Source organism: Sceloporus occidentalis, unplaced genomic scaffold (assembly GCF_023333645.1).
Source record: "Sceloporus occidentalis isolate IW3139 unplaced genomic scaffold, rSceOcc1.0.p SCAF_7, whole genome shotgun sequence".
In the NCBI taxonomy this organism is placed as follows: domain Eukaryota; kingdom Metazoa; phylum Chordata; class Lepidosauria; order Squamata; family Phrynosomatidae; genus Sceloporus; species Sceloporus occidentalis.
Genome location: NW_028316987.1, coordinates 58,116,782 through 58,136,186, shown reverse-complemented (window position 1 = coordinate 58,136,186; position 19,405 = coordinate 58,116,782). Strand labels below are relative to the sequence as shown.

The following is a 19,405-nucleotide window of genomic DNA, read 5'->3' as shown; positions in this document are numbered from 1 at the left end:
AATGGGGAGAAAACAGTAGCATAAACAGCTGGAATGTCTCTGCATCATAAATCTGTTACTGGAGAACTACTTCTCATTTTGCATTTTATAGCCTGGTACAGAAAACAGAACACATACAAAAAAACATCCATTGAGAATAGTTTAAGTACGTTTAAATAATTGCTTTCCTCAGTGAAATCCACAGAAGGGTTATTTGCTGGAGAAAGTGGCAATATCAATGCATGTATAGCATTCTCAGTTGGCATGAGGGCATAAATATCAGATAACTGCAACACCATCAAAACAAAAGTGTGAGAAGTTGCTGTAAGAAATAAGCATCTTTTAAATCAATGGGGTAGATTAGGCCCTGATGTTTAGGACTGCAATTCCCAGCATCGCTTATCGTTGTCTATACTAGTTAGAGCAGTTGGGGTTTATAAGGTACAAATACATTGGAAACCCGGAGTTGCCAACTCCCGCTTTTCATCAACCTTTGACAGCCTGTGGGCTTCCAGATGTGCTGGACCACAACTCCCAGAATTTCCTACAAATGGTTTTCTGCGCTGTATGGGAGGTCTGGGGCATGTCTGGGGTGGCAGGCTGAACGTGTCTGCTTTAGAGGTATGTTTTGGCATTTACTTTGACTAATTGCTACAGGGAGAAAGGGGATAAAAACAGTTACAACTGAAAGAGAATTTATGTAAATGCCAAAGGTTCATATTTCTAACCAAGAAGACTTTTAATTAAACAAATTAAAACTAGTTAATCAATCAGACTAATTAAAATGAGAATGATGTAGCACATTACCACCTCTCCACTGTGGAAGTATCACGTATGTGCTGAGATGTTACATCTGTCTATAGTAACACATGCTTTGATTACATCCCATGTGGCGAAGTTGCATTAAGAAGCTGTTCAGAAAATATAATGGGTTTAAAATGCTGCAGTCAGAATGCTGACTGGGGCCAGTTATAGGGAGCATATAACTTTCTTGTTAAAGGAGCTTCACTAGCTACCGGTTCATTTCCAGGCACAATTCCAAGTGCTAGTTATGACCTATAAAGCCCTATGTGGCTTGGGTCCAGGCTATCTGAAAGACTACATCTCCCTATCCGAATCTGCCAGATCTTTTAAGATCATCAGGAGAAGGCTTTCTCTCGGTCCCACTGCCACCACATGCTCACTTGCTGAGAACATGAGACAGAGCCTTCTTGGTGCCTGCCCTCACCCTTTCACAAGAGTCCCTCTGCCCCATTTTTTTTTTTTGGCAGCAGGTAAAGATGTTTTTGTTTTAATATGTAGTCATTCTCAGGAGGTTTCTTATTGGGGTGCGTGCTATGTTTATGTTTTTAACTTTTGTATTTTTTAACATAATTTTATACTGTGAAGTTGAAGGCTTTCATGGCCGGCATCCATAGCTTTTTGGGGGATTTTCGGGCTATGTGTCCATGTTCTAGAAGAGTTTCTTCTTGAAGTTTCGCCAGCATCTGTGGCTGGCATCTTCAGAGAATGCATTCTTGCTTCAGGTGATCATTTCTTAGAAGCTCCTCATGTTCTGAGAGAGTAACCTTATGGTGCTTCAGGCTTTTTATAACATCTGTTCAGAAGCATCTCAATGGTTCATGCTTGTACTCAACTGGTTTTCTCATTGGACAGTTACTATCTTGTCACCTCTTTGATGATGAGCCTCATTAAAATGTAACTGTAATCTCCTCTCACATTTAACACTTGGTTCTCTGGGAAGAAGGCTCTGATAATGGGAGAGATCCTCATTATCACAAATCTCTTTTGTCAGATTGGCTTCTGTTTTGCACTGCTTGACAACCAAGTGTAGTTCCCAGCCCAAAGAACATAACACCTTCCCAATTGGCAAGGTTGCTTTTGATTCATGGCCAAGCCTACCATGTCTTTTACTTGCTCCCACTCGGTCTGTTGGCCTGTTCCTTCCATGCCATGATCAGTGGGATGCTTCAAATGTTTCCCCCCCAGGTTTATTGGAGCTCTGGGAGCCCGTAAGCATTCATTTGTGTTTGTCCCAAGTATAACAATAATTTATTTCTACATCTGAAGTCTTTTCCGCGAATTACAGTGCACCCTCGTTTAGGGTTGCCATAAGTCAGGACCTCCAAACTGGGACAAATGTAGGACACATTTTTTTTTTAAAATGGAGGACATGTGAGGAGGCTGCCCGCAATTGCGGCAGGCCCTCACGCTCCTTCCCGGCCTCAGCGGAGGCTTCGGCCTCCACAGAGGCTGGGAAGGGGGGAGGAGGCTGCGGGGAGGCTGGCACGGCCATGCACAGGAAGTGCCGCCTCCACCTCTGCCTCCTCCGCGCAGCCATGTGTGGTGGAGGAGGAGGAGGGTAGCGAGGCCCCGGCCGCGGCGCAACCCAGCTGAAACCGGAGTTGTTCCGGTTTTTGGTAGCACCTGGGACGGGAGGGGCCCGGTGCCGCCAAAACCGGGACATGGCAACCCTACCTGCGTTATACGTGGGCGCGCTATATGCGGCTTTGAGCTTATGCTCAAAGCTGCGCGGGGTGGTGCGTCCCATTCGCATGAATGGGGTGCGCTCCCATGGCGTGCGTCCCATGCGCCGCTGTAGGCACAAGCCCCATCCGTTTGAATGGGGCTTGAGCATCCGCGTTTTTTCTCATATGCGGGGGTCCAGAATGGATCCTCCGTGTAAGAGAAGGGCGGACTGTATATCCAATAGGAATAGAAACACAAATCCCCTGTGTAGCTTTGAACCATCAATTCTGTGAATGTGTGATGTATGTGTACATTTGTGATGTGTGTTACTGTTGTTATCTGCCTTCAAGCCATTTTCAGCTTATGATTACCCTATCATGGGGTTTGCAATATTTGTTCAGAACATTATTTCTCCAATGTAGATGCACCTCAATTTGAAGCTCAATCCCACACTACTAAATTCTATTGAGTTAAATGGGGGCTTATGTTCAGGTAAGTTATAGATAGGATCACACCTTCAATATTTGTCAATTAGCTACCACAGCTAAGAGATAGTGGAAGTTGTTGTCTAACATTCAGAGGACTACATGGTCTCCAGGCCTTAATTTGGGGATTATGATCCTGTACATCAGTTTACTCCAAACCAACAATCTCGAGATGAGCTGGGCTTCAGTTCCAGGTATTCCCAGCCAGCATGGCCATCTGGAGAATGCTTTGTAGAAGAACACTGGTTTGGAAAAATGAATGAAGAATACGCCAACTTGGTTGTCTTACACTTGAATTTGAAATTTCATGTACCAACACAGCAGCCTTCTAAATACAAGCTTCTGGGATCCAACCATGTCCTCCTAACAGCATCTCCTAACACAAAAAACATGATGTTCACCTAAGTCAACTTTGGGCTGATCAAGGAAGGCAATTATGGCCTTAAGATCTATTGCTGGAAGCCTTGGCTGTTAAACTGACATTATATGTAATACACTCCAGGCCACTAAATTTTCCACTACACAGCGTACTAGAAACTCTTAGAAGCCCTATTTTATTTTAGGCAGAAAGAAATGGTAAAGTGAGCTAGAAGAGCCTTCAGACTGATACTTGTTCTTACAGCTCCTTGAACAGATCACATGCCAGCCCCAGACATTTGTCTCAAATAAAATGCCTTGGTTGAAGGAGATATTTGTGTGTGCCAAAAATAGAAAAATGCTTTGTGGAGAAGGATAGGATTTTTGCATCAGCTGCATCAACTAAGCCATTTGTTATGGTTCACAAAACTGGCACAAACCATTATAAATTTCCATTATTCCTTTAACTCCCATCAGAGCACTTACTACATTATCCCTCTTGCACTGCACTTGATTTTAAGAGATTCTTAATAATGTAACCTCTGTCATTGATATATGTTCTTCATTTGTGTATAGCTTCAGTTTTCAACATTGCTTGCTTAGGAGAATAAACTTGAATAGGATAGGGCTGCTAGTCTGTCTTCTGTAGCTCAGCAGTAAGGCACAAAGAAATTATGCCCACAGCAACACAAACAATTATGAAATTAAAATAATCAAGACCTTATTCTCCAACACCTACTGTGGAAAAAAGAGAGAAATTTCTCCTGAAAGGATAATGGCTACAACCCAGTGTTGTTAAATATAAGTAGATGAAAAGCACATTATCAGCCCACAAAAAATGACTTGTTTTTCTAAAATTAGGCAATATGACAGAAAATTTGTCAAATAGGATTCTTCAGCTATACCTGTAATTAGGTTTGCCAAAGTGAAAACTGGGAAGGGTTCCTCTACCTTTAATAGTTTTGTAGAAGAGGCATTTCAGCACATTTTATCTGCTTATATGACAAGCAACACTTCCAGATATTCCCATTTAAATAGACATGAAAAGTAAAGAAGCCCTCACCAGCTTCGTTCTGTCACCCCTACTTTCCTATTACATAAACCGTTTCTTTGTACATAAATATGTCAGAACTATGATCTCAAGCTAGCAAACAACCCACCACATGGGAAGTCCAAAGGTTTATGTTTGGGGGAAATGCCCTATTGAACTACATTTCTGAACGGCACTCTTAAGAAGTAAGTGTTTCTTCCTTTATACAGTAGTCTTTCTTTACCATGCTGGTTACACATTATGTTGCACTCAGTAAAAAAAAAAAAAAGCAATTATCATCATCTACAACTTGAGCTTTCCCTTTACTTGAATTGTAGTAAAGCAGAATAGAGTGGTACTATTACTTCCCTTGATCTAGACACTATACTTCTATTGATCCAGGCTAGAATCACATCGGTCTTTTTAACTGCCACATCACATTATTGACTGATGTTCATTTTATGGCAATGTTTCCCAAATTTGGTCCTCCAGGCCAATAGTAAGGAATTTTTGGAGCTGAAGTCTGAAACATCTGGGGGACCAAAGTCTGATAACTACCGGCTTATGGTCTACTACTTTTTTTTGATTCATCTTTTTAGCCTGCTCCCTCCCCCAGAGGGACATAGAGCCTGTGGACCACATTTTGCCTTCCCTAGTGTAGGTGATGTGGAAACTTATGAAACACTGTTCCACACATAAACTTTCTCATTACTGATGCATCTGAGGAAGCAGACTGAAGTCTACGGCCTGGTACAGACCGCCCCTTTTCGTGCTGGATTGGGGCCAGGGCAACCTCACTGGCAGCCCTGCGGCCCCTATACAGCGTTTTTCCAAGCCAAAGAGAAGCAGCAAAATGCTTTGGCCTGGAAAAGGGGTGCCCTTGCGCCTTAGGCACCCCGGCACTAAAGAGGAGAAAGGGGCAGCCACTGCAGCCCCTTTCTCCTCTGCATAGTTGGCGCGGCTGTTTGGTTGCCACCCAAACGATGCGGGGGCCCAAAAGGAGTTCCGTTTTAGAGCTCCTTTCCCGTCTCCACCAGGTCGTCATAAGCGGCCTGGGGCAGCACGGACACCTCACACACACGCTGTGCCGTTTGGACGTGGCACATGCGTGACATCATCCTTACATGCACTGTGTGGACAGCGCCACGTAACGATAGCCCCCCCCCACACATACTAGGGTTAGGGAGTGTGCGGTTGGTGCACGCTCCCTAACCCTAGTATCGCTGGGAGCATGCCGCTTTACGGCGGTGTGTACCGGCCCAAAGAAAACTTATGCTAAAATGTCTTTCTTTCTCATAATTAATCTGAAAGGTGCTACAATAAATAAAACTTTTTATTTATTTACTTATACCCCACCTTTCTGCTATATAGCAATCAAAACAGCTTACAATTTAAAATATAAGAAATATACAATACAAAATACATCTTAACCGCCCCTTAAAAAAGAATTAAACATATTGTTATTAAAATTTAAACTATTAAAAAGAACTGTTAAAAGCCAATAAACTAATGGGCAAGTGGTGGGAATACATAATGTTGGGGGAATTTTTTTATAGCTTAGTGGACCTATTCAGGAAAGGCTTGCCGGAAGAGGTCCATCTTAACAGCTTTTTTGAAGCTGTCCAGGCTGGTGATTTGATGGATCTCCTCTGGCAAGCTATTCCACAGTCTGGGAGCAGTTGCAGAAAATGTCCTCTGGGAGGTTGCAATTAGTCTGGTCTTTTTTAGCTGCAGTAAATTCCTCCCAGAGTATCTCAGAGCGGGGGTGGATTGTACGGAAGTAGGCAATCACTTAGATAGGTTGGAACCAGGCCATGTAGGGCTTTAAAGATAGGTTGGACCTTAAAGGTAATAACCAACACCTTGTACTGTGCCCCTTTATATACTGATTTAAACTAATACAGTTATGTTTTTGAATCCTTCTAATGCTTATGTTAAACTTGTGGGTTTCTGGAGACAGAACCAAAGAGGACACTCCAGAGGAGCAAGTGGGGCCAAGAACGCAGCCATATTCTACAATAATCCTGCAATGCTACCTTTGTATAGAGGAAGGGGACTAGGAAATTTAACGGGTTTAGCGATAATCTATCTCCACCCAGATGTATTTTGCCCATATTTGTTCTGACAGCAAGCTACACTGTGGCCTCAGTGCCAAAAATCAATGCATCTGAAGACATATGCAAGATTTCTGCTCACAGCCTTTTGTCCCCTGAAGCTGTTCAAACCATCTCTTAATCTGATTTACTTAATCTGATCAACGACACAGACAGTGTGAAAAAGTGGGAAATTGTTCCTGACACGTCTCCCATATAATAGGAGAGAAGAAAGTCTGGCATATGCTGAAAAGAAGTGTGGGGTGGGGGTGGGGAATAGCCATCAACAATTCAGGGAAAAATGAAAGGCATCATGCTTATTATCACCCTCGAGTGATCTGAAGTTAAGAGTGGCATGCTTTTGAAGGGAAGTGTTCTTGTTCATATTTGATTCTAAATCAGACTTTTAATAATCTGTTCTGTTCTGTTTTATAAAACAGTATTTCTGTGTGTTTTTGAGAATTTCACCTTCCACTTTATTACGGAACTTCTATGACCAAAAACAATCCTTATCTTGAACAAAAGGTGCATTAGGCAAATAAAAAAGTGGTTTTGCTCCCATGCTTTATTCAAATGTTTACTCAATACTCACACAGTGCTTGGTCAATGTCAAATTTGGGTCTTTAAAAAAATCCTACTGTAACCTTATTGAAATACATATTTTTAAATGTGAGTTTAAAAATCAGTCTTCCCCAACTGATGCTCTAGTGGTAACACTTTCAACATTATTCACACAGTATTAGATAACGTTGTGACCTCTAAACTTGTGGTTCACACTATCTATCTGCACCATGTTGTTGGACTATAAGTCCCATCATCCTCAACAAGCATGGACAATGGGAGGGATGATGGGAACTTCAGTCTAAAACATTTGGAGACCCACATTTGAGATTCACTGTTTAACACACAGGCAGATTTACTGTAAATGTATCTTGTGAAACCTCCCACTATGTACAAAAGACCCAAGTACAGTACTTAAAAATCATCCACACAGAAAAAGGAGATTTTATTTCCAGCAGAAGCTCATCTAAGAATGAAATATTATTACTATAAATTGATAAGTAAATCCTAGATATGTCAATCCAAAGCTATTGGAGGCCAGGATGCACACTGGACAAATAGTGAGAAGCCAACTCCACCACAGATCTACTCAACACACTTATTTGGTCACGTGAATAAACCCCCTGGAAATCAAGAAACAATTAAAAATATAAACAGGCACCAAGTAAGATGCCAGTAACATACCTATGCTTTCTGGTTTTCACAGAGTGGTATGTTTAACTAATTTACTAAATCTAAGAGAAAGATTAGTAAACCATTATATTTACCTGTCTACTTCCCTGCTTAGAAGAGCAGCTGCTGGTACTTCTTGAAGGTGATAAGACTTTCTGGGAGACAACAAGATTCTTTTCGTCAGTCATGATTTTGGAAAGAGTTTCTTTGGAATTAATCTGACTGCAAAACCATCAAAGGAATGGGAAGATATGGTCGAGAAAGGAAAAAGTCATCGTGTCCCCAAGTGTATTCTAGTAGCATTCTTGATGATCAAAGGAAATTCCTAAGAGAGTGGAATGAATGCAAAAGATGGAAGATCAGGTTTATATCAGAATAATTCTAAAAACATCCAAAAACGTATGTCTAGCAATCTGATAACTCTGCTACACAGTCAGAATGACAAGTTTTAAAAAATGATAGAGTATACACAGGCTTACTTTGCTTTAAAGTGCTTCACTAATATGGGTTTTTTTCAATTACTCTGTACATTATGTTTCCCGCACTCAGTCTGTTTACAGAATTTGTTCATTTTGTGTCTCAGTGTCATATTCTGGAAAAAATTTTTTTTTATATTTGCATATTTTTAAAGCCAAGCCAAGCACTATTGTACACCTAATAAATGGAAGTGTAAATATGTTTTTTAAGGTTTTATATGATATTCCAGTAATTGTTTGTCTTTTCATTCAGTTACTGCAGGATAACTTAAAAGTTTTAAACTTCACAATTAATTTTACCCAATCTATAGATAATGCATAAAACACTCATAGGAAAGCCGTAGGGAACAAGAGGTGACCTGATTTGATGAAGGAAGTGGAGGGATTGAAAAAATAGTATCCAGAATTAAAAGAAAATCCCTTTTGTGAAACAACCTTCCTTTCCTCCAACAACTGATTGCCAGAAGACAAAATCCCTTGTACCATAACATGTAACGTATCACATACGAAAACATATGGCCAAACAACATCAGACCATGATTAAGATGGCAAAACTTATTATTGAAGAAGCACACACAAACTAGGAGAGGGTACAGCAGTTTGCTACTGAGAAGAGAAAGACTCTGCTTCTCCTCTCCTCTTCCCCATGCTGAGCTAATTGAGGCCAAACTACTTTTGCATTTTGAACTCGGCTCTCAGTAACTGAAGTCAGAACAAAGAGGGAAAGGAGGGGGGAGGATAGAAAAACTGGGACATTTTAAAAGCAGCCAAAAAATGGGAGGGGAGAGGATTAACTGAAACTGCCAATGCCAAATTTGGACAGCTGCAGGATATATGGCATGCTAGGACTGCAGACAGACATTTAAGCAAACAGCTGTTGAGTCTGGCAGAAATGAATTCATGACAGCCAAGGTTGTAGGCTAGAAAAAAAAATCTTGCGGAAAGCCCTCTTCCTCCTTTCCATGACATTGCATGAACTACAGTAATCCCAAATAGACTGACATGGCTTTCTCCCTGAAAAGTAATCATGTTAATGGACTCTGTCCACTTCAAAAAGGTTGAAGAGTAACTCCTTTCACAATCACAAGAAAGCAAGCCCTGTTTCTTAGGTAAAATGTGCTACTCAACTACACTATCAAAAAGTGATTAGAGTTATGCATAGACCACTTACATAAGATACAATAAAGGACCCAGAATGATGGTCTACTCTAGATGAACCTGTCCTTTTGGACTCATGTAGAATGATGATGCAATATAAATAATCTAAACAAGCAATTCTTATGCCTTACCAACAGCAATTTGCAATATATTGAATCTCATTAAAATGCTACACACTGAAGTCTCATTCATGGATTACAGTTTGCTTTTTAAATAATGGAGTTGTTAATGTTCTTTGTATTAAGTAAGAGGAGTGCCTTATGCAATGTGCTTTAATAATTTGTAGCTGCTTCCCAGGTGACTCCAGTATACCTTACATGTACCTGCACTGAAAATGATAGTATTAAACTTCATTGTAGTCACTTGCCTGTGCTGAAGAAAGACTGTTGCAATGTTTTTATTGACACCAGTTTTTGAGTGAAAACACATGGGATGGTTTGTTTCAATCACTCCAAATCCTTATCTGTCATCTTTACATTTAGTAATAAGTTGAGGTGACTGAGTGGCAGCAGAACTGGAATTAAAAAATTGTCACAAATAAATTGGGGGGGGGGGGGCAGGGTGAATATGCTCTAAGAGCAATCCCAAGGTATGCATAAGTACAAAACATGTATTAAAAAACAAATGAATGTGACCCGCCTCAAAAGTTTAATGGGGACCAAACATGGGCAAAGGCTTTCAAAGCCATGTGATTTTTGAAAATGGAAGCCAGGATGGGTGTGAGGAGGCATTGCAGAGGCCTTCTTGAGGCCTTTCCATGTAAGTAAGTGAGTGTGGGCTAGGGGCTGGAAAATATTCAAATATTTATAGTATGTGTACTTAATTCCCCCCCTTCTGTAAATAAGAATATCATTGCCAATATTACTTGTATATTGCCTTTCCAACCCATATTTAATAATGTAGGAAGCGTATGACAAATTGATGAAACTGTACAAAGAAAGGATGCATTTGCACTCCTACATGCACTTTCCTAGGAGTAAGTGTCAATGAAGTCAATGCAGCTTATTTTTAACTAGTACATTAGCTTGTTGCTATTATATACTTTAAATTCAGCTTCAACTCATGACAACCCTATGAACGAGAAATCTCAAAGTGCACTAAACATCAGCAGCCCAGCTAAGCTCTTGCAAACTCAGGAATATGGTTTCCTTGACCGCGTCAACCCATCTGTAATATAGTCTTCCTCTTTTCTTCCTGCCTTCCACCCTACTGAGCATTATAATATTTTTCAGTGAGTCTCATCATGATACGATGTGCCTAAAGTGCAGTAGCTTCAATTTAGTCATGTCTAGAGTTGCAATGTGTGTTTTGGAAACTGTGTGCTCTTGGTTACCAGCTAAGTGATCTTGTGTTAAGTAGATTTTAGTTGTATTTTGTTTTCATTTGTTGTAAGTCACCTTTGGTACCATACTTAGACAAAACGTGGAATATAAATTAGCTAAATAAATAAATAAATAAATAAATAAACAAAACCCTGGAGGACTGGTTGGCTAGCTGTTCCATGATCAGCCAGAATAGTCTTGTCGGTGAGCGTATGTGTAATAAGGCTGGATTAGGCAGTTTGGACCCTGAAGTAGTTGCAGAAATAGCTTCCTTCCCATTTCTCCATGTGTGACTTATTTTAAGAGTAGTAGCATAGAAATTAACTGAATGAATAATATAATATATATATATAATAGAACCTAGAGCTCAAATCTTCCTATATGAACCCATTTTTAACCCTGAAGTTTCACCAACACTAACAGCCTGCCCCCATGGCTTTTTACTCAATTACTCAAAACACACAAAATGCTGATGACAACAGAGACACTAGGAGGTTCAGGAGGAAGTGACAGCGGAAGAAGCAGCAGCAAGCAACACATTTTCCCTTGAACACTGGCCCCCCTGCCAATAAAAGAGCTGGGGCAATTTCACCCATTGATCCACTGATGAGCCAGCCCAGGGGAGTGAGAATGTATTGAAACATTTTGTTGAACCTACATTCCACAACAGCACAAGGCAAAAAATTAAAGTGCCCCTACAGCTGCTGAGTAAAAGAGAAGCTGTTGAAAAGAACAGGATATAGTTCATACTGAACAGCCAGATTCACAGAGCCATATTTGATTTGGCTTGTTTTCTAGTAACGGTACAGTCTATCAAAAAGGAATGTGCTGAACTCCACATGGTAGATTGCCAGTTTGACTCAGAACAATAAAAGAGGGGTGAGAGGAGGGGACATTAAGTTTGGGTCCCTAAACTGGATATAATATGAGCTGATGTTGGTTAAAGGCTCTGTTTTCTTTCAATTGCCTTTTGTGTTTTTATTGCCTCTTTTGTGATTTAACTCTCCTTGTTTAATTTGTCTAGCCTTAAGCCAAGCAATACAATTGTGTACTGAAGCTAGCTTCCTCTTATATTCTCTGTATTCAACAGCATACATTCAGTGGTGGCTTAGGGCTTTCATATTAAGGGGATGGTTAATCTGCTCCATGCTTTAGGCTGAACTTTTAAGGAGTTGTCCAACATGCTAAAACCTGATTCCAAAATGAATTCAACACCTTAGATGCTCCTTTAAGATTCAGAGTGAAAACCAAAGTACTGTATATTCTCACCTATAAGTCTAGACATTTTAGTCAAAAAATTGACCCCAAAAAACCTGGGTTGACTTAGCCGTGGGTCAAAGTAAGTATCAAATAAGTACTTTATCTCTCATTGGAAAAGGAACCATCCTCTTCTCTGAGTAGAGATGACAAACATCAATCTATCTGTATGTGTGTTTGTGTGTGTGTGTTGATCTTTAGATCAAGGGTGGGCAAGGTGAAAGCCATTGGCTACATGCTCGTTTTTGTGTCCCCCAGGCCTCCTAGAGGTTAAAAATAACCCCTTTTTGCTTCAAAATGAGGACATTTCCCTCTGGAGCCCCACTGGACTGCCAAAGGTCAAAATTAATTTTTGGAAATTTTGTAAAAAACATTTTTTGGCTGCAAAATGTCCCCTAAGGGCCAAGGAAGGCTTCATAACTTGCTGAGAATGTTCCCATGTCGCTTAGCGGGCATTTTGGGACAAAAAGTTTGATTTTTTTTCTTTTTTGTGGGAGCAGTTGCTTTCCACAGTTGCTTTAGTTATTGAATATGTTATAGATGTATTAAAATGATCTAGTAAGATACCAGATACTAGAATTATTTTACGATTCCCTTTCACTGAATGTAACAATATATCACATCTACAATCTATTTTACTATTATTACAATGCAGATGGTGACTTTCATTCGCAATCCCACATTCATTCTTATTAAAAGAAAGTTGGAAGCAGATTTTCTATGGAACCTTTGTAATTTTTTGTAGTTGCTTAGCACTTTCTACATACTTTGGAAACCATGGTTAATCTCTAACTCAGTAGTTATCCACTGTATTTATAGAAGACACACAAAAAGTATCTATAAATACAACCTGCTTTATCATTCATGTAATTCTTCCCTAAATACCATAAGAATAGAAATCAAGCTCATTTTTTGTTGTTCTCTACACAAGTATTTTAAGTATGCAGAGGAAGGTTTTTAACAACTTTGCAGTAACCCATGTCTAAGGAGGCCTGTGCAAAATTCACCACAAAGTCTATTAGTTTAGATTGTATCGAGTTCTTCATTTAAAGATTTTGGCAAAGAGACCAGTAAGGACAAGAGCAACAACAGAAGAAATAGGATATGAAGCTGAAGAAAACAGACAATAATGAGGGACTTTGCAGATGTTGAAGAGCAAGAAATACAGGCTCTTGAGGAGACGCTAAAGTCAAGCATAGTAAAATTGAACAAAAATAGGAGATTATAGCATGAGCCCCATTCTCGCTGAGATTGTTAATGAAAGGAACTGGATACATATTAGTTTGGGAGCAGTGCTTAATGCTTGTTGTTGCGTGCCTTCAAGTCGTTTCCAACTTATGATGACCCCAAAGCAACCCTATCATGGGCTTTTCTTGGCAAGGTTTCTCCAGAAGAGGTTTGCCATTGCCATCCTCTAAGGATGGGAGTGTCACTTGCCCAAGGTCACCCAGGGGGTTTCAGAACTGAGCATAACCGTCTCCAGAGTCCTAGTCCAATACTCAAACCACTATGCCATGCTGCCTCCCAATGCTTAATGCACGTGTCGTCAATTGCAGGGCTGAGGCTGTTGCTGCCATCTCTTTTGCGGACTGCTCCTTAATACCACTTTCCTGCCCTATTGTTCTAAGCAGCATGCCTTTTGTTTTTCTTATTTTTTAATTTCTCTTTTTAACACCATTTGCCAACTATGGCAATGCAATGGGGAGGGGCAGAAAAGAAAAAAATGTGTAACAAGGAGAAAAATCAGCCTGCTCAGCAGTAGCGAGGAAGAGACTAAAACCACAGGACTGCCCAATTCCAGAAATATATCGCACTGAAGGGCTAATACAACAGCAACACGAGTGGCAACTACTGACTGACAATGATAATTTGTGTGACTGCCATGGGTGGACTACAGATCAGCTACAGGTCACTCATGACATCGTCTGATAAGGTTCCACCACAGATGCTACTATCCTGCTTCGATTCCACTTTTCGAGCCTCATGCAATAACGTCTTTAGGCATGTCCCAGTAGCAGATTTGTGAAAGCTTTTTAAAAAAATAAAAATAAAAATATGGAATTGCACCCAGGGAAGCTTCTTACTAAGGTGTTTGCTTCTGTATGTTTTCAATGCTTGTATATTTTTAACTAGTTATATTAATGTGATGTTTTTAATAGTGTTTTAAAAACTTTTCCTTTTTTTAAAAACAACAACCATATTTTGTGAGCCGCCTTGGGTCCAATTTAGGAGAAAAGTGGCATATTAAACAAACAAATAAATAAATAATGAACAAACCTAATATAGCCATCCAAGCATAGGTAAAAGATCAGGAGCAAGGTAGTAGCTTATGTCCAGCGGTGAAAAGCACAGGGGTCAGACAAGACTGGGATCAATAAACAGGGCCGCACTGAGTTAGGACCTGCCTTGTTCCAATAATTAGCAGACTTCAATTGGGAACTTATTAAGTGAGTCAGAAATCCCATCTGCAAGCCTTACCAAGTCCCCTGCTGTGAACAGGCCTCTCACAGCTCCCATAGCAAGAAGCTGGAGGTGTCTAGGGCAAAGCTGGAATCAGGGGATCTTACAGAGTCTTTGGAGTTTGCAACATCAGAGTCTTCTGCTTGCTAGGGGATTCTAGGAACTGCTCTTTCAGGAGCTCTTTCTTTCTGCCTCTGAATATGCCTTCTTTTATGTTAAAAAGACCTTGACAACGCAACCACCTAAAGGCAAGGCAGACAGCTACAAGGGAAAATACGTATCAATGGTAGGGCTGAAAAAATCCAGTTCTCTCCCTAGAAACATCTGTTTGCCTCTATTTCGTTTTCTCTCAGGACCAGGCAAAGACCTTTAAAAAAAACACCTTTCCCAGGTGTTCTTGAACTAGTTTTAATCCTGCTGAGGTTTTTTTATTGTGGTTGACACCTTTTAATATCTCGCCTTCTTTTGATTGCTGTTTTTACTCATTGTTCAGATATGTTCTACTTGTATTTGTGTATATGGTTTAGCATAGGAACAATTGCAAGGAAATTTACTAAAGGGAGGTATAGAAAAATACATTAAAATAAGTAAATTCTGCTGTTTCCACCTTCTGCAAACACAGATAATTATAGTATGTAGTTCTGAAGGGAGAACTCCCATATCTTTTCAGTCATACAAGTGGCTTGCTTTAAATGCTATATTCCTTGCAGCTTCTGCAAAGGCCCCCTTGAGCGGGGAAATTAGAGCTCTCATATGTGTGCATACCTTCTAAATGTGGCTTGGCATTATTTATGCTAGTACATTGACAATGCTTTCATGGTAGAGTACGAGTCCTGGATTTTAAACCAGTATCCATTTCAGAAATCCTACTTCTGCCCTCCCCCACAATCTGGTGCCCTCCAGAAGCATTGCACTAAAACCCCACCATCTGCAGCCTCCCTGGGCTGGGGATTATGGGAGTCATAGTCCAATCCATCTGTAAAGTGCCAGATTGGGAAACACCACCCTAATTATTTGATGTATCTTTTGGACTAGAGGTACGATCCAACTAATATTGAGCATTTTATATCAGGGTGCCAGAACAAGGTATGGTTCCTTACGAAATGTCAAATGCAGAGTTGGCATAGCATATGTGAAAAAGGACTAACTTTTCTTTTTTCAGTATGATACTCTGAAAGCAGCAGTGTGGAGGGAAAAGAGTGCATCACCAGTTCATCAGCTATGGCCTAAAGGGTATTCGTCGAGGATGCTGCTGCCTCTACAGGCAAGTTCTGTCTGAAAACATTTTGTAGCAGCATGACACCAGAAGTGTCAAGCATGCCAATTCTGTGCACAGCAGAGACACAAAAATACATCTGTCACTTGGCAAAGGGAGAAGACGAAAGGCTTACAACTACGGATCAGGAGTCATGCATATCTTTCCTGGGAAGTGACAAGAAAACTGATTTTGCTTAAATTTATATATGCAAGTGCTTGCATTTTGTAATTGATAAAGGGTCCCACAGCTTACACAGGGGCACTTTAAAAGTCTTTTAAGTTGCTTCATTTAGAGGCACAGGATCTCCAATTCTAATTCAAATAATATGTTCTGCCTTCTGTTTTAGGTTGTGCTTTGTATGTGTATTTTTACTGTGACATAAGACATTTAGAACTTGAAATGGAACACTTAGTCTCAGGGCCGGCTCTAGGTATTTTGCCATCCTAGGAGATAAATATTTTGGCACTCCCTGACACCCCTCATAATTATTTTCACCCCTTGATTTCCACTGTTTTGTTTGTTAAAGCTAAACAAGATGTAAAACGTAGGTTCCAATCTCTTGTCATAGTACAGTGAGCCCACGTTATACACGGGCACGCTTTACGCGGTCTTGAGTGTACATGCTCAAGCTGTGGGGCGCAAGGGGTGGCGTGTCCCATTCAAATGAATGGGCGTGTGCGCCCATGGTGCCCTGTGCGCCACCACACACAAGCCCCATTGCTTCCAATGGGGCTCGAGCATAGGCGGAATTCGGCTTACGCGGCGGGGTCCGGAATGGATCCCCCGCGTAAGGCAAGGGCGGACTGTATTGAGAATTAGTCAAAAAGCCAATTAGGTTTTTACAGGTTAAAGACTTTTTTATTGCTGTGACATTTGGAATGGAGTTTCAATAAATACCACATATCACAAATAGAACATTGTAAAATAAGAATTGATTATATTTACTATCATTTAATTCTCTATCAATATACTTCCTTATCATACCACCATCCTTATCCTAAAATTTTTAATAAGTCCCTTAGATTCTTATTTCAAAAACTATAATGAACTAAGATATATTTATATTGGTTTTACTATAATAGTAGTAGTAATGATAAATTTATATATTATATATCCCAATCCCTGTAAGTGAATTATGTTATTATGTTAATTGTACAACAGAACAAGTAAGAACACCAGCAAAGAAGTCATATTTATATTTCATATGACTTTTCATATAACTTTGCTTAACTTAACCTGACTATCAAATATATAGTACTCCAATCATAAGACTTGTATTTACATTTGCTGATTATATGTCGCTGAAATCCCAACCCTGTTTTTTACCAAATTCTTTTACACAATTCCAATCCTTTATTGTTTCTTTTGAAGATTCGTTTTTCATTAGTGGTTAATATATCCATATCCACATTTTCTCTTAATTTCACTAGTCATTCTTCTTTAGATGGTATTTTTGAATTTTTCCAATATTTAGCATAGAGAATTACAGTAGCTTGCTTTTACGTCGCTTGCTGTAATGAGTTTTCACTTTAATATTGTTTAATTACACAAAAAATTATACCAAAAAAGCCACCAAGCCACCTCTAGATTTTGCCACCCTAGGTGGCTGCCTAGTTTGCCTATATGGATGAGCCGGCCCTACTTAGTCTGTACCCTAATTCTGTAAATTCAAACACTAAAATAAAAGACTTCACACATTTTTCCACAAAATATAAAGGGCAATAGCAAGGTCCAGCTTCAGCACCTAGCAGCAACTGCTCATTGTCAATACCTCAGGTGCTTGGCAAGGCCTACTAGTACTTGTTTCACTCCCTGTGCCAAGTGGCTACCTGTTAAGCATCAGAAGAGAATAGAATCTTTATTATGGTCACAGACCAGCACAACTACCCATTAACATTTTCACAGTGCCCCAGAACAACATTATGTTAAACTCTCCAGAACACAATGTGAAATTTAAAATGATGTTGCTGCCAGGTAAGCCAGAAGCCAAGTGAACCCACTGACACTGGACAAGGTCCGTGGGGACATTTTGCTGGCAGCCATTTAAGTATGGAGACAGTCTTCTTAGTAGGGGGAAAGACACTGTTCATGATTACTGTATATACTTGACTATAAGTAGACGTCATGTATAAGCTGAGGGCAGGTTTTGGAGCCAAAATTATGGATTTTGATATGATCCATGAATAAATCAAGGGTAAAACTGAGGGGCATGAATCTAAAGATGTAAAGGATGAAGCAAAGTAAAACAATGTCAAAGAACTGACAAAACTCCAGCAGGTGTAACATGTTGTGCTCTCACTAAAGGTTGGATGGATGAGAGAGTAAAAGGGGGGGGGGGGGTCAGTGCTTCCAGGTCAGATTCCTGCCTTTCACCAGAGGATGGATCCTTTTTAAATAAGAGCTAAAATACAGTACATACATTGTCTCATGGATAGGTTGACTCAGGGTTTTGGGGCCAAAATTTTAACTAAAATTTTTAGACTTATACATGACCATATGCAGTAAGTTTATTGGGTCACAGGGTGCCAGCTGAATTCTCAAGGACTTGCTATGCTTTCCTGGTCACCAAGCAGGGAAATAAATCTCAGGCTGAATGGCAGAGGAGGAGGAGGAAGTTTGATCCTTGTCTTGGGGGGTAGATTTGAAATCTGGGCAACCATTTCCACACACTCTCAGTTGGTACCAGGGCTCATGGGCATGGTACAAAGGGTTTTGTTTGTGATTTATGCATATACGCAGAGGGAGAAAACAAAGGCCAGGAGGGAGGGGAGCTCAAGGTACATGTAATTTAGGCACATATTCCATTAGCTCATTTATACTAGGGGTGGAAATAATATGCAAAAATATTTGAAAAAATGATTGAAAAATGTGTTTTTACAGTATCAAGAAACCTTGATGAGAAGAATCTTGAACTGCTGAGAATCTTTGCAATTTGGGACTTATTCTAAGCAAAATGTGCATGTGGTTGTTTTGCACAGAAAATTGCATTTTCTGCATAGAATAGTCTCTGCTACACAAAACAAATGCTGTTTTCTGTGCAAAACCATCATGTGCATATTTTGTGATGAGTAAGTCCTGAATTGTGAATAAATAGGTTTTGAGAATGGTATGATTTTTGAAGACTTTCTTGCAGCAGGTACAAAACTGCTGAAATTACTTGTTGCTTCATTTGAGAAGAAAATTAGTGATAAGTTATATGCCTGCACACATTTATAGCATTATGATTCTGTGTTAACTGCCATGGCATCACCCTAAGGAATCTTGAGTTTTGTAGTTTGGTAAGGCACCAGTGCTTTCTGGTTGGGAATTCTAAACTGCAAATCGCAGGAATCCACAGCATGTTATACTGGCATTTAAAGCAGAATTATAGTTCTGTATTTGTGTGGTGTGAAAGGACTCTAGTGGACTCAAAGGCTCTGTTTTCTAGTGTAATAAGGCTCTTTGGCTCATCCACACTGCAGAAATAACCCAGAATGACTCAGTTTTAACTGTCATGGCTCAACGCTATGGAATTCTGTGAACTGTAGTTTTGTGAGATACCTATCCTTCTCTATCAGAGAGCTCTGGTGCCACAACAAACTACAATTCCAAGAATTCCATAGCAATGAGCTATGGCAATTAAAATTGGATTATTTCTGCAGTATGGATGCAGTCAAAGAGCCTTATCACACTAAAAACCAAAGCTGAAATGGAGCTAGAGAGTAACAGCTTACCACATTACATAGTAGTGCTTAAGTTCTCTTACTGTGGGAAACTATTTTAAAAGCACATATTTTCTAGCTGGAAACATTCATTTGACAAAATCATCACCTGTGGGAAAATAATTTA

General features: G+C 39.9%; 1 protein-coding gene across 2 annotated transcripts in view; it reads right to left on the bottom strand.

Moving 5' to 3' along the window:
• Positions 1-19,405, bottom strand: part of OSBPL3 (oxysterol binding protein like 3) — a 121,123-nt gene that overhangs the window by 65,716 nt on the left and 36,002 nt on the right. For both annotated transcript variants that reach the window (XM_089533056.1, XM_089533055.1), the window contains exon 2: positions 7,742-7,971. In XM_089533056.1, the coding sequence (XP_089389182.1) occupies positions 7,742-7,834 (93 nt within the window). In that variant the 5' untranslated portion in view covers positions 7,835-7,971. The remainder of the gene's footprint in view (positions 1-7,741; positions 7,972-19,405) is intronic.